The 21,899-nt window shown below is 43.6% G+C and overlaps 2 protein-coding genes across 15 annotated transcripts; one reads left to right on the top strand and one right to left on the bottom strand.

The window, feature by feature from the left end:
- The first annotated feature begins 15,280 nt into the window (after nt 1–15,280).
- LOC123444212 lies at nt 15,281–18,519 on the top strand. 2 transcript variants are annotated; one of them, XM_045120850.1, is made up of 6 exons: nt 15,281–15,545; nt 15,718–15,780; nt 15,865–15,927; nt 15,996–16,124; nt 16,336–16,416; nt 18,245–18,519. In XM_045120850.1, exons 1-5 carry the CDS (start codon nt 15,373–15,375, stop codon nt 16,382–16,384), a joined length of 477 nt encoding a protein of 158 aa, XP_044976785.1. In that variant the 5' UTR covers nt 15,281–15,372; the 3' UTR covers nt 16,385–16,416; nt 18,245–18,519. The 2 variants fall into 2 exon arrangements, with proteins under 2 accessions (XP_044976785.1, XP_044976784.1); XM_045120849.1 differs by having other exon boundaries at nt 15,286–15,545; nt 15,996–16,187.
- On the bottom strand, nt 16,197–21,639 carry LOC123444213. 13 transcript variants are annotated; one of them, XM_045120851.1, is made up of 7 exons: nt 21,241–21,326; nt 19,787–19,916; nt 19,037–19,148; nt 18,807–18,940; nt 18,219–18,275; nt 18,060–18,128; nt 16,550–16,962 (listed from the first exon to the last, which is right to left on the bottom strand). In XM_045120851.1, exons 2-7 carry the CDS (start codon nt 19,821–19,823, stop codon nt 16,877–16,879), a joined length of 495 nt encoding a protein of 164 aa, XP_044976786.1. In that variant the 5' UTR covers nt 19,824–19,916; nt 21,241–21,326; the 3' UTR covers nt 16,550–16,876. The 13 variants fall into 13 exon arrangements, with proteins under 13 accessions (XP_044976790.1, XP_044976796.1, XP_044976799.1 ...); XM_045120855.1 differs by lacking the exon at nt 21,241–21,326 and having other exon boundaries at nt 16,197–16,562; nt 19,787–21,012; XM_045120856.1 differs by lacking the exons at nt 18,060–18,128; nt 21,241–21,326 and adding an exon at nt 18,010–18,059 and having other exon boundaries at nt 19,787–21,012.
- Nucleotides 21,640–21,899: the final 260 nt, after the last annotated feature.

The following is a 21,899-nucleotide window of genomic DNA, read 5'->3' as shown; positions in this document are numbered from 1 at the left end:
GCTCACATTTTTTCCTGTGATGCGATTCTTTCATTTTATATTTGAAGCTTGTGCACTTATTCTATTCTCTTTCTATTTCTATCACCTCCTTTCAGCGGGTGGTTCTGGCTCGCATGCAAAACCATCCAAGGTTTACGAACGGAAATCAAAGAAAGGGCCAAGAAGTACAAGGCTGTTGCGTTAGGTCCTGAGAACATGTTTGACTGCTATGCTTAGCCTGATGCTGAGTTCGAAGGCCATGACTCTCCTCCCCATGCTCCCTCTCACTCAAGGAAGCGGAAGACCGCTACCAAAAAGGGCAAGCCGGTTCATGCACATCCTCCTCCTCCTCCCGTGCCCATCTCTATGAAAGATTTGTCGGCACCTGAGTGGGTTGCTCAGCGTAGAATCAATCCCTTTAATGAAAAACGTGAACATGTGGCAAACTACACGTTCTTAACTTTATTTCAGCAACGCACTTATGATGAGATCCTCACTTGTTTTGTTGACAAGTGTGTCATTCAGAAGAGTATCAACATCGCTCATTTTGACAAGACTCCCACCAACACTGCATATTTAGCGGGGGTTCAGAGTATGTGTGTCAAGACCAACCTTCTTCCTCTCATGAATTTTCAGCATGATGTGTCCCCACCTCTTGTGGCTCAGTTTTATGCCATGGTGCATTTTGGGACTGATATACAGCATACTCTTACGTGGATGTGTGGTGATGAGAAGTTATCTGCCCCGTTTTTTGTGTTGGCTCGTCTTTTGGGCTATGCGTACTCTCACACTACTGTTGATCGTGGGTACAAGATCCATGATAGAGGGGTCTTTCAGGTTCATCACTTGGCTGAGTTGTACCCGACTAGTGGACAGGTTGGCTATGTTGGTGACCTTCTGCCCTTCTATGATATCATGCACCGGATCTTTCGCGAAGTGCTTGCTGTCAAGGTGGGTGACAAAAACAAGATTCGTGGTCATCTCATCAACCTCCTTCACTACACTTGTCACAACTCTGATAGGGCTCTATTGATGTGATGGATTTCATATGGCATGAAATGTACAGTGTTGTGATGAACCGCAAGGTACCGATTTATGGTCCCTATATCACTGCCTTGATTGTTGAGATTGCTCCTGATGCATCTGCTGGCCGGCGTCTGACTGTTCACCCTAGTGTCTTCTGGAGAGTCGTCCAACGACTCATCGGATTCCCACAGCTAGGGGTTGCAGTCGTGCATCCTTCGTTTTTCCTTTTTGCCATCTTGATGACAAAGGGGGATATGTTGGACTGCTTGATAGGGGCTTTGACTCATCGTTTTATCATTTGCCTTTGCCTACTTTTATTTGAACCCTTGCTCTTACTTGCTACTATTTGAACCTTATCGTTGTGTGTTTGTTAATTGTCTATCATGTGTGAGCACTTTATGGTTACAATGTGTTTCATGGCTTAGTCCATATTCCCATATCATATACGCAAATCAAGGTTAGTAAATCATTCTATGTTGCTACGTCTGTCTTGTGTGGGTAGCACAATCTGAGGGGGAGATACTTCCAATTGTTGGAAATATGCCCTAGAGGCAATAATAAAATGGTTATTATCATATTTCCTTGTTCATGATAATCGTCTATTGTTCATGCTATAATTGTATTAACAAGAAACAGTAATACATGTGTGAATAAATAGATCACAATGTGTCCCTATCAAGCCTCTAGTTGGCTAGCTCGTTAATCAATAGATGATCATGGTTTCCTGATCATGGACATTAGATGTCATTGATAACGAGATCATATCATTGGGAGAATGATGTGATGGACAAGACCCAATCCTAAGCATAGCACTAGATCGTATTGTTCGTATGCTAAAGCTTTTCTAATGTCAAGTGTCTTTTCCTTCGACCGTGAGATTGTGCAACTCCCGGATACCGTAGGAGTGCTTTGGGTGTATCAAACGTCACAACGTAACTGGGTGACTATAAAGGTGCACTACGGGTACCTCCGAAAGTGTCTGTTGGGTTGGTACGAATCGAGATCGGGATTTGTCACTCCGTGTGACGGAGAGGTATCTCTGAGCCCACTCGGTAGAACATCATCATGAGCTCAATGTGACTAAGGAGTTAGTCACAAGATGACGTGCTACGGAACGAGTAAAGAGACTTACCGGTAACGAGATTGAACAAGGTATAGGTATACCGACGCTCGAATCTCGGGCAAGTTCTATACCGACAGACAAAGGGAATTGTATACGGGATTGATTGAATCCTTGACATCATGGTTCATCCGATGAGATCGTCGTGGAACATGTGGGAGCCACCATGGGTATCCAGATCTCTCTGGTGGTTATTGGCCGGGGAGTGTCTCGGTCATGTCTGCATGCCTCCCGAACCCGTAGGGTCTACACACTTAAGGTTCGATGACGCTAGGGTTATAGGGAATTGTTATACGAGGTAATCGAAGGATGTTCGAAGTCCCGGATGAGATCCCGGACATCACGAGGAGCTACGGAATGGTCCGTAGGTGAAGATTGATATATAGGATGGATGGGTTTGGACACCGGAAATGTTTCGGACGTCACCGGTAGCGTACCGGGACCACCGGGACCACCGGAAATGGTCCTGGGGGTCCACCGGGAGGGGCCACCAGCCCCAAGAGGCTGCGTGGGCCAAAAGGTGGAGGGCAAGCAGCCCAAAGTGGGCTGGTGCGCCTCCCACATAGAGGCCCAAGGCGTAGGAGGTGGAGAGGGGGCAAACCATAGGCGTTGGTGGGCCTAAGGCCCACCTAGGGTGCGCCACCCCCTCTCCCTGCCCTGGCCGCCGCACCTCCCATCTGGGGGGGCTGCCGCACCACCTAGGGTGGGAACCCTAGGGGTGGCACACACCCCTCCCCTCCTCCTATATATAGAGAGGATTTTGGGGCTATTTTGCACACAGTTTTCTATCTCCCTAGGCGCAGCCCTGCTTCCCTCCTTTCTCCTCTCCCACGGTGCTTGGCGAAGCCCTGCCGGGAGGCCTCGTCTCTACATCGACACCACACCGTCGTACCGGAGATCTTACCCAACCTCTCCCTCCTCCTTGTTAGATCAAGGTGCGGGAGACGTCACCGGGTTGCACGTGTGTTGAACGCGGAGGTGCCGTGGTTCGTCACTAGATCGGAATCACACCGCGATCTGAATCGCCGCGAGTACGACTCCATCAACCGCGTTCTAGCAACGCTTCCGCTTAGCAATCTTCAAAGGTATGAAGATGCACTCACCCCTCTCTCGTTGCTGGTCTCTCCATAGGAATATCTGAATATGGCGTAGGAAAATTTTGAATTTATGCTACGTTACCCAACAGTGGCATCCGAGCGAGGTTTTCTATGCGTAGATTCTATGCACGAGTAGAACACAAAAGGTTGTGGGCGATGATTTTTCAATTGCTTGCTGCTACTAGTCTTATTATTTTCCGGCGGTATTGTGGGATGAAGCGGCCCGGACCGACCTTACACGTACGCTTACGTGAGACTGGTTCCACCGACAGACATGCACACCGTGCATAAAGGTGGCTAGCGGGTGTCTGTCTCTCCCACTCTGGTCGGATTGGATTTGATGAAAAGGGTCCTTACGAAGGGTAAATAGCTTTGGCATATCATCGTTGTGGCTGTCACGTAGGTAAGTAGGCGTTCTTGCTCGAAACCCAAATCAGCCACGTAAAACTTGCAACAACAATTAGAGGACGTCTAACTTGTTTTTGGAGGGTTTGACATGTGATGTGATATGGCCAAAGTTGTGATGTTGCATGTGGGATGTATGATATGATCATGTTATTGTAATAGGATTCACGACTTGCATGTCGATGAGTATGACAACCGGCAGGAGCCATAGGAGTTGTCTTAATTTATTGTATGAGATGCAACGCCATGTGTTTACTACTTTTACTTCATTGCTGACGGTTAGCTATAGTAGTAGTGGTAGTAGTAGTTGGCGTGACGACTTCACGGAGACAAGATGATGGAGATCATGGTGTCACGCCGGTGACAATGATGATCATGCAATGCCTGAAGATGGAGATCGAAAGAGCAAAGATGATAATGGCCATATCATGTCACTATATGATTGCATGTGATGTTTATCATGTTTTTCATCTTATTGCTTAGAACGACGGTAGCATAATGAGATGATCCCTCTTAAAATTTTGAGAACGTATTCCCCTAAGTGTGCACTGTTGTGAAGGATCGTTGTCTCGAAGCACCACGTGATGATCGGGTGTTATAGATTCTAACGTTCGCATACAACGGGTGTAAGCCAGATTTACACACGCGAAACACTTAGGTTGACTCGACGAGCTTAGCATGTACAGACATGACCTCGAATACAAGAGATCGAAAGGTCGAACATGAGTCATATGGTTGAATACGATCAGCATGAAGTTGCTCACCATGACGACCAGTCCGTCTCACGTGATGATCGGACACGGGTTAGTCAACATGGATCATGTATCACTTAGATGACTAGAGGGATGTCGATTTAAGTGGGAGTTCATACTTAATTTGATTAAATGAACTTAATTGTCATGAACTTAGTCTAAAAGTTGTCTATATAAATATTGTAGATGGCTAACGTCAACCTCAATTTCAACGCATTCCTAGAGAAAAAACAAGCTGAAAGATGATGGTAGCAACTATGCGGACTGGGTCCGCAACTTGAAGCTCGTCCTTGATGCGTCGCTAGGTGACCCTCCTGCCTTCTGCAGCAGCCCAAGACATTCTGAACGTCTGGAAAACGCGGAGTGATGACTACTCTCTGGTTAGGTGTGGCATGTTATACAGTTTGTAAACGGGGCTCCAAAGGCGTTTTGAGCAACACGGTGCATATGAGATGTTCCAAGAGCTGAAACTAGTTTTTCAAGCTCATGCCCGTGTTGAGAGATATGAAGTCTCCGACAAGTTCTTTAGCTATAAGATGGAGGAGAACAGTTCTGTCAGTGAGCACATACTCAAAATGTCTGGGTTACACGGTCGTCTGACTTCACTTGGAGTCGAACTTCCGGATGACGCTATAATTGACATAATCCTCCAGTCTCTCCCACCAAGCTACAAAGGTTTTGTGCTGAACTACAACATGCAAGGGATGGAGAAGACCATTCCCGAGTTGTACTCGATGCTCAAGTCTGCCGAAGTACAAATCAAGAAAGAGCATCAAGTGTTGATGGTCAACAAGACCACCAGTTTCAAGAAGGGCAAGGGTAAGAAGAACTTCAAGAAAGACGGCAAAGCCGTTGCCGTGCCCGGTAAACCAGATACCGGGAAGAAGAAAAAGAATGGACCCAAGCCTGAGACTGATTGCTTCTATTGCAAGGGAAAAGGTCACTGGAAGCGGAACTGCCCCAAATACTTAGCGGACAAGAAGGCCGGCAACGTTAAAGGTATATATGATATACATGTTATTGATGCGTACCTTACCAGCGCTCGTAGTAGCTCCTGGGTATTTGATATCGGTGATGTTGCTCACATTTGCAACTCAAAGCAGGAACTGCGGAATAAGCGGAGACTGACCAAGGACGAGGTGACAATGCGCGTCGGGAATGGCTCCAAGGTCGATGTGATCGCCGTCGGCACGCTGCCTCTACATCTACCGTCGGGATTAGTTTTAAACCTTAATAATTGTTATTTAGTACCAGCTTTGAGCATGAATATTATATCAGGGTCTTGCTTAATGCGAGACGGCTACTCATTTAAGTCAGAGAATAATTATTGTTCTATTTATGAGTGGTATGTTTTATGGTCATGCTCCGCTGGTGAATGGTTTATTCTTGATGAATCTCGATCGTGATGTTACACATATTCATAGTGTGAGTACCAAAATATGTAAAGTTGATAATGATAGTCCCACATACTTATGGCACTACCGCCTTGGTCATATCGGTGTTAAGTGCATGAAGAAGCTCCATACGGATGGACTATTAGAGTCTCTTGACTTTGAATCATTTGACACATGCGAACCGTGCCTCATGGGCAAGATGACTAAGACTCCATTCTCAGGAATAATGGAGAGAGCGACCGACTTATTGGAAATAATACATACTCATGTGTGTGGTCCAATGAACGTTGAAGCTCGCGGTGGCTACCGTTATGTTCTCACTCTCACCGATGGTTTGAGTAGGTATGGGTATATCTACTTGATGAAGCAAAAATCTGAGACGTTTGAAAAGTTCAAGGAATTTTAGATTGAGGTTGTGAATCAACGTGACAGAAAAGTTAAGTGTCTACGATATGATCGTGGAAGATAATATTTGAGTCACGAGTTTGGCACACACCTAAGGAAATGTGGAATCGTTTCACAACTGACGCCTCCTGGAACACCGCAACGCAAAGGAGTGTCTGAACGTCGTAATCGCACTTTATTAGATATGGTACGATCTATGATGTCTCTTACCGACTTACCGCTATCATTTTGGGGATACGCATTAGAAACTGCAGCAATCACTTTAAATAGGGCACCGTCTAAATCCGTTGAGACGACACCATATGAACTATGGTTTGGCAAGAAACATAAGTTGTCGTTTCTTGAAGTTTGGGGTTGCGATGCTTATGTGAAGAAACTTCAACCAGAGAAGCTCAAACCCAAAGCGGAGAAATGCGTATTCATAGGATACCCTAAGGAAACTATTGGGTGTACCTTTTATCTTAGATCCGAAGGTAAAACCTTTGTTGCCAAGAACGGATCCTTTCTAGAGAAAGAGTTTCTCTCGAAAGAAGTAAGTGGGAGGAAAGTAGAACTTGATGAGGTAATTACACCCCCTCTCGAACCGGAAAGTAGCGCAGCACAGGAAATTGTTTCTGTGGCGCCTACGCCAACTGAAGAGGAAGTTAATGATGATGATCATGAAGCTTCGGATCAAGTTGCTACTGAACCGCGAAGGTCCACAAGGGTACGCTCCGCATCAAAGTGGTACGGCAACCCTGTTATGGAAATCATGTTGTTAGACAACGGTGAACCTTCGAACTATGAAGAAGCAATGGCGGGCCCGGATTCCAACAAATGGCTTGAAGCTATGAAATCCGAGATAGGATCCATGTATGAAAACAAAGTATGGACTTTGGTGGACTTGCCCGCTGATCGGCGAGCCATAGAAAATAAATGGATCTTCAAGAAGAAGACTGATGCAAACGGAAATGTGACCGTTTATAAAGCCCGACTTGTCGCAAACGGTTTTCGACAAATTCAAGGAGTTAACTATGAGGAGACTTTCTCTCCCGTAGCGAAGCTGAAGTCAGTCTGAATCATGTTAGCAATTGCCGCTTTTCATGATTATGAAATTTGGCAGATGGACGTCAAAATAGCGTTCCTTAACGGGAATCTTAAGAAAGAGTTGTATATGATGCAACCAGAAGGTTTTGTCAACCCTAAGGGTACTAACAAAGTGTGCAAGCTCCAACGCTCCATCTATGGGCTGGTGCAAGCATCTCGGAGTTGGAACATTCGCTTTAATGAGGTGATTAAAGCGTTTGGGTTCATACAGGTTTATGGAGAAGCCTGTCTGTACAAGAAAATGAGTGGGAGCTCTGTAGCTTTCCTCATACTATATGTGGATGACATATTATTTATTGGGAATAACATAGAATTGTTGGAGAGCATAAAGGCCTATTTGAACAAGAGTTTTTCAATGAAGGACCTTGGAGAAGCTGCATACATATTAGGCATCAAGATCTATAGAGATAGATCGAGACGCCTCATAGGTCTTTCGCAAAGTACATACCTTGACAAGATATTGAAGAAGTTCAATATGGAAAACTCAAAGAAGGGGTTCTTGATTGCAAGGTATGAGATTGAGTAAGACTCAGTCACCGACCACGGCAGCAGACGGAGAGAAGATGAGTATTGTCCCCTATGCTTCAGTCGTAGGCTCTCTAATGTATGTCATGCTGTGTACCAGACCTGATATAAACCTTGCCATAAGTTTGATAGGGAGGTACCAAAGTGATCCCGGTATGGAACACTGGACAGCGGTCAAGAATATCCTTAAGTACCTTAAGAGGACTAAGGAGATGTTTCTCGTTTATCGAGGTGACGAAGAGCTCGTCGTAAAGGGTTACGTCGATGCTAGCTTCGACACAGATCCGTATGACTCTAAGTCACAGACCGGATACGTGTATGTTTTGAATGGTGGGGCAGTGAGCTAGTGCAGCAGCAAGCAAGAAGTCGTGGCAGCATCTACATGTGAAGCGGAGTACATAGCTGCTTCAGAAGCGGCTCATGAAGGAATTTGGATGAAGGAGATCATCATCGACCTTGGAGTGGTCCCAAGCGCGTCGGGTTCGATGACACTCTTCTGTGATAACACTGGGGCCATTGCCATAGCCAAGGAGCTCAGGTTTCACCGGAAGACCAAACACATCAAACGCCGCTACAACTCCATCCAGGACCATGTCCAGAGTGGAGTAATAGATATTTGTAAAGTACACACGGATCTGAATGTTGAAGACCCGTTGACTAAACCTCTTCCTCGAGCAAAACATGATCAACACCATAATGCTATCGGTGTTCGATACATCACAATGTAACTGGATTATTGACTCTAGTGCAAGTGGGAGATTGTTGGAAATATGCCCTAGAGGCAATAATAAAATGGTTATTATCATATTTCCTTGTTCATGATAATCGTCTATTGTTCATGCTATAATTGTATTAACAGGAAACAGTAATACATGTGTGAATAAATAGATCACAATGTGTCCCTAGCAAGCCTCTAGTTGACTAGCTCGTTAATCAATAGATGATCATGGTTTCCTGATCATAGACATTAGATGGCATTGATAACATGATCACATCATTGGGAGAATGATGTGATGGACAAGACACAATCCTAAGCATAGCACTAGATCGTATTGTTCATATGCTAAAGCTTTTCTAATGTCAAGTGTCTTTTCCTTCGACCGTGAGATTATGCAACTCCCGCATACCGTAGGAGTGCTTTGGGTGTATCAAACGTCATAACGTCATTGGGTGACTATAAAGGTGCACTACGGGTACCTCCGAAAGTGTCTGTTGGGTTGGTACGAATCGAGATCGGGATTTGTCACTCCGTGTGATGGAGAGGTATCTCTGAGCCCACTCGGTAGAACATCATCATGAGCTCAATGTGACTAAGGAGTTAGTCACAGGATGACGTGCTACGGAACAAGTAAAGAGACTTACCGGTAACGAGATTGAACAAGGTATAGGTATACCGACGATCGAATCTCGGGCAAGTTCTATACCGACAGACAAAGGGAATTGTATACGGGATTGATTGAATCCTTGACATCATGGTTCATTCATGAGATCATCGTGGAACATGTGGGAGCCACCATGGGTATCCAGATCCCGCTGATGGTTATTGGCCGGAGAGTGTCTCGGTCATGTCTGCATGCCTCCCGAACCCGTAGGGTCTACACACTTAACGTTCGATGACGCTAGGGTTATAGGGAATTGTTATACGAGGTTACCGAAGGATGCTTGGAGTCCCGGATGAGATCCCGGACGTCACGAGGAGCTCCGGAATGGTCTGGAGGTAAAGATTGATATATAGGATGGATGGGTTTGGACTGCGGAAATGTTTCGGGCGTCACCGGTAGCGTACCGGGACCACCGGGACCACCGAAAATAGCCGGGGGGTCCACCGGGAGGGGCCACCAGCCCCAAGAGGCTGCGTGGGACAAAAGGTGGAGGGCAACCAGCCCAAAGTGGGCTGGTGCGCCTCCCACATAGAGGCCCAAGGCGTAGGAGGTGGAGAGGGGGCAAACCCTAGGCGCTGGTGGGCCTAAGGCCCACCTAGGGGTGCGCCACCCCCTCTCCCTGCCCTGGCTGCCGCACCTCCCATCTGGGGGGGCTAACGCACCACCTAGGGTGGGAACCCTAGGGGTGGCACACCCCCCCTCCCCTCCTCCTATATATAGAGAGGGTTTTGGGGCTGTTTTGCACACATTTTTCTATCTCCCTCGGCGTAGCCCTGCTTCCCTCCTTCCTCCTCTCCCATGGTGCTTGGCGAAGCCCTGCCGGGAAGCCTCGTTTCTCCATCGACACCACGCCGTCGTGCCGGAGATCTTCCCCAACCTCTCCCTCCTCCTTGCTGGATCAAGGTGCGGGAGACGTCATCGGGCTGCACGTGTGTTGAACGCGGAGGTGTCGTGGTTCGGCACTAGATCGGAATCACACCGTGATCTGAATCGCCGCGAGTATGACTCCATCAACCGCGTTCTAGCAATGCTTCCGCTTAGCGATCTTCAAAGGTATGAAGATGCACTCACCCCTCTCTCGTTGCTGGTCTCTCCATAGGAAGATCTGAATATGGCGTAGGAAAATTTTGAATTTATGCTACGTTACCCAACACCAATCGTGTCTTTGACCTTAAAAAAAATCTAAAATAAGGCATAGGTTGTGGGGGAGTTATTTCCTTTCATCAAAACTACTTTATAGCATACATACTTTATGTGTCTACCCCTCTCAAGCATTATTGTCGTCTATGTCAAAAATGGGGAGATTGAAAGTGCATAATTGCCCTTAATAGTTTTTGACATCTATGACAATTTCATTTGTGTTTCTAACCACATGCTCTATTGTAAACAACACCGTCAAATTAAAGTGGAGCATGGATGGTAACTTCCCCTCTACGGGGAAAAGGGAAAAAGGCGGAGGGCCATAATTGTTTTCTTTCTTTCTTGAGTCCTTAGGGCAGCTGCACTATTAAGAGGGGATGCATCATGAAAACATCTGGGAATCAACTCCACATACACATATGATGTGGCAAATCAATTCTCAAAGTTGGCTTGAATTAAATGGTGAAAAGTTCCTGCCTAGGCCAGAGCTTCCGGGACGGCCGGAACTTTCAGGGACCAAAAGGTTCGGGAAGCTTCTGGGCCATCCAGAGAGCATGCAAACACTCTGTTTACCCCAGAACTTTGCCGGACCCTCGCCGAAACTTCCGTCGCCGAGAGCCGGAACTTCCGTCCCCGTTCTGGCAGCTTTTGGGGCACTCCGCAAAGGACGCAAACAATTTGTCTAGCCCGGTACCTGCCCGAAACTTGGCCGGAACTTCCGGGGTCCAGAACTTCCGGTCATGCCCGAAACTTCCGGTCATAGCAGGAATATGGCCCCAGCGACTAAATTCCATCCCCACCTATATATAGTCTTCTTCCCCACGAAGAAGGTGACGGCTCCATTTCTCTCTCCACCATTTTCAGACCTCGATTTCTTCGAGTTCTCCCTCCTTAGCCAACCAAAGCTCTTGATATTTTGAAGGAGAGAAGGAGGAATGCCTGATCTACACATTCACCAAAGCAAAAGTTAACCCCTGTGTTTTCGTGGTGCATATTGTTACTCTTGGAGGTTGGAGACTCCTAGGCAGTAGGAGTACTCCGGCGAGGAATCGTTCACTGGGATTACCCCCGGATAGTTTGTGAGGGTTTGGAGACCATCCCAAGGTCTACCACTAGTGGTTCAGAAACGCCTTCGTGGTGTTGTCTCAAGGAGAGAATAGGGTGAACCTTCGTGGCGTTGGTGTGCCTTTGTGGTAACATCCACCTCTCTAAATGGTGATGTAGCTTCCCTCCAAGGAAGTGAACATCGGCATACATCCTCGTCTCTCGGAGTTGCGGTTATTTCTAACCCTAACTTCCTACTTGTGGTATTACTTGTATAACTTGTATACTTGTTTCACTTGTGCTTACCTATCTACTTACTTGTTGCCTTGATTAGTACACATAGCACGACCACCATCTTTACAATTGTTAGGCTTACTTTCATATTCCGCAATATTGCCTAAAGTTGCTAAGTAACAATTAAAATTTGTACTTGTACCTATTCACCCCCCCCCCCTATAGGTCCATCTTGATCCTTTTCAATAAGGCATTACGAGTGAGTATATACTCGCTTCATCAGATTATACTCCCTAGTGTTGTGAGATCTACACCATTTTGGAGATTATCTTCAAGGTGACATATTTAGCAATTTGAGATTCACACTAATGGTTTCAAGATAATTTATTGAAATACCCATTGATTTTTTTAAGTTCATTACAACATCAACCATGATCGTCTTTAATTTACTGACTGTAAATTAATTATCTCTGGTTTACCCATAGAGGTAACATATGGCTATTGAATTTGAGGTATTCGCCCTCAATGGCCGCCACTGCCCTATCTGGGCCATGGACATCATGATTGCTCTTGTGTCTCGTGGGATAATGTGTGGAATCCAGGATTCACTTCTGATCGGGATCACAACGCTACTATTGTGATCCAGGATTCAGATCTCAGCATCTGGTTATTTTGTATCAAGAATTCCTGGGATACAATGACTCAAGGGTAAAGGTTTGAAATTCACTTCAACCTTCAACCCGACATCACCAATGATGACATGACACTATGAGCACGGAGAACGTGATGGTACCGACATGTTTGGAGACTATGAAAGTCTATCAGTCTCGTGAGTGGTCAATATAATTTATGTCCATTTATGATGTTATAGCAACAACATAAGTATTGTTGTCGTCATATATTGTATCAGCATTTTGGTACAAATATATTTGTATGTATTCTATTTATCTGAGAGTGATTTTCATACTGAAAATCTTCATGTCTATATATAGATTTCTACGAGGGTTAGTCTGATGAAATATGATATGTGCCTTATGGACATATGCACCACGACTCTATCCTCAACGAAGTGAAATGTTTTCACTCTCGTTGAGAGAAACGAGATATTTTAAAATTGCTAGACGCGAAGAGGTATTTGTTGGCTCAACTCGAGTCATATTTACTATCCCTGTGGGTACTCGAGTAATGTCAAGATGTTTTATTGGTTCTCGGTTTACCTCGTACCCTACTAAACTATAGAGGTATCCGTCAAAACAGTTTCCATAGTGAAACTTATGATGACAACAAAGAGGAATATATTCTCTTTACCATATGCAACAGATATGGCAAGCACATTCTCTATGTATCATCCGGATTGTACTACACATATTACAAAGCCCGTAGCACATGTTGCGCCCAAGATAGTTTCCTTAAATGTCTTGTACATGACAAACTTGGCATACTCTCCTTGGTCATCGAGACATTGGGTTGAAACCGGAACTATCAACAATTCCAATAGTTTATGATTATTATGATGTTAAATTCTAACGATATTTGGATTTTTTGTGCACTACATGTGACACGGTGAAGCTAATTTTAAGGCTCGCGCACCTTAAAGTCTACGCTGAACCACTCAGACTCCTTGAATGCATCAAGTTGAGGTAAGTGGCTCTTTCCATCCATTGACTAGAATATTCGGGTGTTCCATGGTTCTAAAAGGCACATCTACATGATGGTCTTAAGTGTGTGCTTTATTCACACAAAAACCATTGGCTCATTATCCTGACATTGATTTCAAGCAAATCAAATGGACAAGTTGCTGAATTCTCCTTGAGTGCCTTCTCTATGGCCCTTGAATTGAAGTTTAGCAATTTGTCATATTTGTCTAGACTCAAAATGGTTTGATAGAATCATATCCAAAGAATTAAGCCCATTGCATTATCTTTACTTTGGAATTGCAACTTACCAACTTTACCTTGGAGTCATGCAGTTTTACACGCTCATGACAAAACTGCATAATATTATTCCCCTCTATCTTTGATACGTGGAAATCTACCAAGTATTTTTCCCATTTGCAGTAATTCGGTTGGATACCGATATCATCACCCCGCATACATCATTGGCCCCTCAACATATAGTTGGGATCTATATGAGGAATATCTATATGAGGAATAACTGTATTTTCGTCAATACCTCAAGCCCCTCGCATGGGGAGTTATTCAAGGCCAGTATAATGATTCATGAGGAATATTTCCAGGCATTAGGGGAGATTTCAACATTGGCCCCCCAACATATAGTTGGGATCTATATGAGGAATAATTATATTTCTGTCAATACCTCAAGCCCCTCGCATGGGGAGTTATTCAATCCAGTATGCTGATTCATGAGGAATATTTCCAGGCATTAAGGGAGCTTTCAAGTACCATAAGGCATTAAGGGAGCTTTCTAAATTGAAATGCAAAATGCAACATACATTGTGTAAAGATCGGTAAGTCACCATACGACTTATTGTTGTCGGTGCATATGATAGAACCGACGTAGTGAGTTTCTTATGCACAAGGATTACACGTACAATTATGATTATTTATAATTGTGTGTCTGCAATGACAACACATGTATTCATCTAAATGAAGGAGTTGTAGCAACATGTCAAACACATATATCCTTATTTTTCCCACAGGTTTTTGGAGGAATTACACTAACAAGCATGGATTAGGAGGAGTGTTAGGATTTCATTAATCTTATTAATCCCTAGTTTTCCTAACCGAGGAGGTTGCCTCGTGTCCCTTCGGCCGCACCCCTTCGGGGCTATATATATTTATCTACCACCGGTGGTAGTTACCACCACTTGCTTTTTGTTTGTTGTATGTAATATCTATCAAATCAAAGAGTATGTACGCGTAGTATGTAGTATATAATAATGTTTTGGTAGTATATATACTATTTTTTGCTAGTATGTATCATATTTTGTGTATGTTCTTTTTTACGTACAAAAATATATGTATTTCACAAATATAATAAAAATTATGGGGTAACTTGTAATTTTTTTTATGGAACTCACTTTAAAAAATCTAATATATAATATATAAACATAATAAAAATGATAAAATAATATATATACTACAACATGATAGTATATGCGACATGTGGGATAACTATTCCTCATCCAGGGTGACGAATAGCGCGATATATAAGAATAGTTATTCCTCACCCCACCCCGTCTCCCACGATCAAAAGATAAGGAAGAAAACTAAGTAAGGTAAGATTACAACGTGATAAAAAGAAAAGGTAAGATTACGACCTAAAAAAAAGGAAATCCTCTCTTTCGTGAAGAAAATAACGATCATAAAATTATCTCATGCATGTGAAAAAATTACGTCCTGACCAGGACGAGGAATAACTTATTCCTCACCCTGGGTGTTTAATAGCGTAACTATATGTATGTGTAATCCATCATCAATGAGAACAACTATTCACTTTACATATTTTATCTTATCTCTCGTTTCCTACTCTAAACATTTTTTTACAAGATCCACGGACAGAGGGGTAGAACGCCCCTTGTCCTACAACATGTTTGCGAAAATTTATTAAACAAAATAGATATTTTCTAATCTAAAGGGAGAGAAAAATCCATGTCCGTAAATGGGCCGACCCAATTAGACCCCAATTAGACGAGCACCCACAAAAGCCCACCCACCCACCCGGTCTCTCGTCTCTCTCAAACCCTCGCTCCCTCCCCGAGATCTGTCTCTACCCCACAGAAGAAATCCTTCAGCCGCCGCCGTCGCCGCCGAAATCGAAATAATGTCGCCACCGGTCTTGACCACGGTCGTCACCGGCATGGTGCTGGCCACGGGAACTGTTGAGCTCGTGAGGGGCGCCGTGGACGCCATCTCCGCCCTGGCAGAGAGAAATTGCAGCAAGTGCAATCTCAAAGTTAAGATCGGGGAGATGGTAAAGCACCTCGAGGATCATCTGTGAGTAGTATTTCGACCCGACCAAACCCCTCTCTCCCTGCGACTCCTCCTTCCTCCATCCTCTGTGGTATTGGGTTCCCTGCGACTCCTCCTTCCTCCCTCCTCTGTGGTGTTGGGTTCGTTACCTCGAGTCAGAGCAGACGAGACTGAGAGATTGCGTGGGTGGTTGCAGTGACGAAGACGAGATGCTGTACGCTAAGGACAAGGAAGCAATGGAGCGCAAGCTCGAGCTGATGTATGTCCCGTCTTTGACACCCTCCCTCCCTTCTCTGTTTGGCATGGAGGTTCTCTCGTGACGGACCAGATTGACTACGTGCAGGGAACAACTGGAGAAGAGGCTAAGGGATGACAAAGCAGATCTCATGCATAAGCTGGAGACCATGTGCGTGCGTCCTAGCTTGAATGACTTCCTTTTTTGTTTTTCACCTCCCAAGCTGACCGTCATTTCAGTGATAATGCACACAAGGTGGAGAAGAGGCGACTCAAGGTCGAAAAGGCTGAGCTCAAGGAGGAGCTGCTGCAGGCCAAAATCAAGGAGGCCCGGTTGAAAGACCTGGCACTGTCGGAAATCAGAATCAGGTGTGAAGTTTGCTCCGAGTCTCTGCTTGCCAAAAACAGAGATGCTCATATGGAGATTCATAGGTACTCTTCTAGGACAAAATCATGACTGTCATTCTGTGCAGGTTAAGTTGGAATAATCTGTTGTATATGAACCTAAATTAGTACCTACTGTACATCTCTACTTTCATCTCTGTTGTCAACATCTAAAAATTGTGTGGCACCTCTGCAGAAAGGAGCATAAGGTCATGAGCAAGTACTACCGTATGTTGCGCAAATAGTGTTTACTGAACCATTTGTGAGCACACCAAAGGTAAAACACTTGTACCTCTTCTCATCTCATGATATGGTAATTTAAATTTGTCTAATAGCAGGCCTGCTCGCATTCATTCTCATGGTTCAGCAGCAAATCTGGACCTACCCTCTAAATAGAACACCTGCTCGACTGTGGTAACAACCCTGTCAATAAGTTTATACAATCAACGGTTTATCAAGTTCGCTTTACAGGCTTGTATAAGAAAAATACATCCGCTTCAATCTCACTAGCTCATTTGCACAAATAGGGCATACAAATACTGTTCAAGTTTCACCCTCTCCTGCAGAAGGTGCTGCATCTTTTATAAATTGATGCTATTAAAACATTACCATCAGTTTTGTGAAGTTGTTTGATGTGAAGCAGCTATTGAGTATTGACTGATGTCTCTTTGCCAAACTGCTACTATTGACAGCACACTCATGCTTTTTGGGCTCTATGTTTATTTATTTACACGATACTAACATAGTTCTTCCAGACTGAGGAGTAATTCTGCTAAACTACTGCTATTGACATCATACTCATGCTTTTTGAGCTCTCTTTGAACTGAAATGCAAATAGCGAGGATTAATAGTGATGCAAGGCTTTTAAAATGAACAGCAGAAATTAGTTTTGTACCCTTAGACAGAGATAATGTTGTCAAGCGCTTAACCATGCTAACTTGCTTTAATAATGTTGTGAAACATGCTTCATGTTCATAGCTCGAACTTGTTTCTATGTTTATTTATCTGCACCATGCTAACATAGTACTCCCTCTGTCTGGAATTACTTGTTGCTCAACGGATGTACTATTGAGCTAGATACATCCGTTTGAGCGGCAAGTAATTCCGGACTGAGGAGTATTTGATAATGTTGTGAAATTGTTTGATGCGGAGCATGCTTCATATTCATAGCATGAACTTGTTTCTAAGGGCAGATGTTCTTTTGTTAAACTGGTGCTATTGACAGCATATTCATGTTTTTTTGAGCTCTCAATGAAGTGAAATGCAACTAGCGAGGAATAATAGTGGTCCAAGGCTTTCAAAGTGAAGAGCAGAAATTAGTTTTCTACCCTCGCTTGTTTTTAATAATGTTGTGAAACATGCTTCATGTTCACTGCTTAACCATGCCTAACATGTTTTTAATAATGTTGTGAAACAAGCTTCATGTTCTTAGCTCGAACTTTGTTTCTTAAGGACATGCCTCTTTCATTAACTGGTGCAACTGAAAAAAAAAATGCCTCACTCATGCTTGATTTTGAGCTCTATGAACTGAATGTCCTTGGCTCTCTCAAAATGAAGAACAGAAATTACTTTAGTACCCCAAATAGGAAGAAACCCCAAGCATCTTTATTTATTTACACCTTCACTTTGTGAAACTGCCCAACCATGCTAACATATTTAATAATGTTGTGAAGCTGACTACCAATTTGAGGTGAAGCATGCTTCATATTCGTAGTACAAACTTGTTAAGGACAGATGCTTCTTTGCTAAACTGATGCAATCAACGGCATACTTATGCTTTTTTGAGCTCTCTATCAACTGAGGTACAGCTAGAAATGAATAATAGTAGTGCTTAACATTTCAAAATGAACAGCAGAAATTAGTTTTGTACCCCCAAACAGAGATAGACAAGTTTATTAGCTGACATTATCCAGGGAGTACCTGGCACAAAACAACTTCTGAGAATGCATTTTGTTAAGCTGGGTTCAACAATGATTGAATTAGTGTAACCTGTTGGATCATTTCATCTTATTTTACCTCGTGCTGCACATCTAGCTCACAATGTGAGAAGAGAACATAAATGAAGTAGCAATTACTTACTTTGTCCTTCTTTCGGGTGCTTGCAGGAAGCAGAGCGTAACATGCAGAAGATCGCATCTGGAGGAAATCCAAGATGCTGAATGAGTTCAATAAAGTCTTCATTCAAAACTATTCATAAATTGCATGTTAAACAAATTTTGAGCATGTTCGCTACACATTGGACGGTGCGGTTTTCATAGGCCTAACATATGAGAACATAGACCGAGTGTTAATAAGTCATCATCCGTTTGGGGCGAAATGTTCCAAATTATTAATTGCAAAATGTTGGTGAAAGATTTAGCATAAAATTATTTCATTACTATCGGGATGTGTATGATCTCGCTACTAACTTGATGATAGGATGTGGCTCAAAAAGTTAACTCTACAAACAAGGGTAAGCACTACCTCGGGTAAAGCCGCACTCTCCTAACAAAGGTGTATCTACACCATTTCTTTGGCTAAGGATTTTTGGTCTATTTCAACAAGCCGACGTCTGGGTTAATTTATTTGTCCTTACCCTTGTTTGTAGAAATAATTGTCTTTTTCGTAAGAAGAATAACAGATTGGTGGAAAAGGGAATTGGCAGGAGAAATAACATAAAACGATTACCTAGTCCATGGGTCATAAGAAACGAGACACAATACATCATATGTCCTCGCTGACTTGCAGGTCGCCTACATATGTCTGGACAAGGAAAGGGAGATATCATATCATGATCCAACTTCCAAGGCCCTGATGTCGCGCTGTTGCATCCGTACGAGAAATCTTTATGGATGTAGAGAGAATGTGTGTGCACGTAGTTGTGTGTGCCTGGAGGGGGTAGTAAAAGCAATACATACAGGAAATTGACAAGGCGATCAGGATGAACACCTTCACAGGAAATAGACAGCAGCATACGGCATCTTGTCACTAGCAAATCCATTTTGCCGAGGTCGTGGGTTGTCGACACTCCTGAACAACAAAAATCGAAGATCATGATGAACATATGCACCAAAAAAAAAGAGAAAAAACTGTTGTTTGTGCGTAGTACAAGAAATCAAGATTGGATGTTTTCTATCCAGAGAAATAATGAGTGCATAGTGGACCTTCGACTGTTACCCCACGAGAGCGGAACAACTCCATCGCGCATCCCCAAAAGATGAGCACAGAATGGCCTTGCCAGATACATAAACCTCACAAGCAAATGGGCCATTTTGATTTGTAGGATTCTCAAAAAAAAATGCATGTATCCAAACAAAGAAACGTTAACTCTTGGATCTTATGTGTTTTGTTCACTGGAGTTAATGAAATCAAAATCTTAACAGAACAACAAGAATATATATTAATAAAAGGCAAATCAGATGAAAGCAAAACTTAAAAGTACAGCTAGAACGTTATTTATGCTAATAAAGGAAGCACCTCGCTCTCCTAACCACGGTTATCTTAAACATATGTATAAAGTGGATTTGAGTTTCCATATTTCCAAGGAGATAACCAAAAGAAACGTCTCATACTCCAATCGTTTTCCTATACTTTTCCTATGAGCCAAGGAATCCAACAAGATGCCGATAAACATGCATACATGTACAACAAGGAAATTGAACAATTACCGATAGTTGATGGGTCATGATCAAGTTGAAAATGCATCAAGATGTAGACACCTTCACAAGCAAGAAATCAATTGCAGCAGCAGACGGCCTGTCACGACCAAACCCAGAGCAGTGATGGTGACGTAGGCACCTGGACAAACAATTGTATAAAGAGCAACATCATCATATCACAACAGACCACCACCATACCCGTAGAACAAGCATGAAACAATACACGTACAACAATGAAATTGCAGAAGAAAAAACTATTGCTAGCATAGTAGTAGTACAAAAGATGACCATGGATTGAATGGATCTTTCTTGAGAGAGAGACAGAGAACGAGTGGACGGCCTCCATCCATTCATTTCGAGTGGACTGGGCATCACTGCTACAAAAACTATGTGAGCCACTCACTCCATGTGCGCATATCCCCAAAAGATGACCATATTATCTGACTGGAACTAGCACTCGTAAAAAAATACTAAATAAATCAATACATAAACTACTTAAGATTAATCAATTTAGCGTAACATTAGACACTAAACTACTAATTAAGTTTAATTTAGCACAACATGGGACACTATACTACTTGTGTCGGTAAGTTTTTAAATCTTAGCACATACTTCTTCCATATCAAAATACAAAGAAGTTTTATTACACCATGGGGTATCTTATATTTTGATTAGGGAGTATATCGCATAAGCACTGGTGCTAGAAAATTTCTCTGGCCCTAGACGAGAAGGGTGAGAAAAGTCGACTAAAGATGACACAAAATAATGCAATGATTTCCCACAAAAAAAATATGAGAAGTGCTAAACATCTAAAGGCTTAGTGCGCGCCTAAGCTAATAACATAGATTGTTATCTCCCCCATTTAGATACTACAAATCGTACCAAGGGATGTGGCAAAAAAAAACTCAACAAAGAGTGTTCACAACACCACAAAAGAAGTGAAGGGATGCAAAAGAGGTTTGAGTGGACTGGAATTTTTCTTCTTAAAAAATAAAAGAGTGCATGAACGCTTAGGAAAAATCCTAAGAATTTCAAATCCTTCAAGGATCATGTGAGAGACTCCCTCTGTAATGATATATAGAAAAAAAATCACACATATCCAAACACCCTATAAATCCTTCCGAACATAGATTTATTTTTTCCTTTGTCCTGCGGTGATATACATATAGTCCGATGATTAAAAAAAAACTCGGCACACAGGAGACGGACTAGCAGGGCTTGATGCGAAGTACTAGCGGCAGCTGTGATAGCTTTCTTCGCTAAAATATTCGTTTTCCTTGATGAGAAGTATGTGTATAATAACATAAAATAAAGATCCAACCTGCAAGACAGAAGAAACACTTGAGGCAATGATTCGTGAGGATAGGAGTAGAAAGCAGAGAAATACTAGTCGTTTTCTTAAGAGTAAGATGATGAAAGAAGAATCTAATGGCGCTGCTTCATTGAGCTAGCAGAGGACTCACCCACGAGACGAGAGAACAAGCGATGGAGGTAGGCATACGTTCGCGCCCCGGCCGCCATGAGAGTCTCCGGGAGCGCCACCGTACCGTCACGGTGCTGTTTCCCATCTGGACATCCGCCAGGTGAGGGGACGTACGTTGCTGCCGTCCGGCCAGCGAGTATGCGTCTCGATGCGGCGGGGCTATATCCATCTCGCTATGGAAGGGTGAGCCCGGCGGCCACGGTGGCAGTGGGGTGGAAGAAAGGGTGAGCCATGGATCCATGGTGGCAGGCAGTTGGAAGGAGGGGCCGGCGGCCATGGTAGTTAGAGATCTGAGAGGAGACGAGAGGAGCAGGAGAGAGAGGCGGCTAGGGTTTCTTGGATCCAGGCAGCGAGAAGATAAGGCGCCTCCAGATCTGACACCCGATTTTGACAAAAGTTAATACGTATGGTGGGTGGCAGGCAGACGAGGGGAGGCGCACGCGTTTCTATTTCTTTTGCAGTGGGGACGCACGGATTTTCACGTCACGCATGACTTGACCGACCTGACTCGACCGAGGCCCAACCGCGTACCAAGCAAGGTCCGGTTTCGTTCACATTTCAGGAGGATCAAACATATGAATACTCAGCTAAAAAAAAAACATATGAATACTCCTACTATTGATGCCCTTCGCGTTGTTA

Source organism: Hordeum vulgare, chromosome 3H, assembly GCF_904849725.1.
Source record: "Hordeum vulgare subsp. vulgare chromosome 3H, MorexV3_pseudomolecules_assembly, whole genome shotgun sequence".
Classification (NCBI taxonomy): Eukaryota; Viridiplantae; Streptophyta; class Magnoliopsida; order Poales; family Poaceae; genus Hordeum; species Hordeum vulgare.
Note: the sequence above shows the minus strand (reverse complement) of the source record. Positions and strands in the feature narration are given on the sequence as shown.

Coding starts and splice junctions, on each gene's coding strand:
- LOC123444212 (XM_045120849.1), top strand. CDS start 15,373: ATGTCGCCACCGGTCTTGACCACGGTCGTCACCGGCATGGTGCTGGCC. Junction 15,781..15,864: donor GAGCGCAAGCTCGAGCTGAT/GTATGTCCCGTC, acceptor GACTACGTGCAG/GGAACAACTGGAGAAGAGGC. Junction 15,928..15,995: donor ATGCATAAGCTGGAGACCAT/GTGCGTGCGTCC, acceptor CCGTCATTTCAG/TGATAATGCACACAAGGTGG.
- LOC123444213 (XM_045120851.1), bottom strand. CDS start 19,823: ATGCATTTTCAACTTGATCATGACCCATCAACTATCG. Junction 18,941..19,036: donor GATCGCCTTGTCAATTTCCT/GTATGTATTGCT, acceptor CGGATGCAACAG/CGCGACATCAGGGCCTTGGA. Junction 18,276..18,806: donor TCTTATGACCCATGGACTAG/GTAATCGTTTTA, acceptor GATTTCCTCCAG/ATGCGATCTTCTGCATGTTA.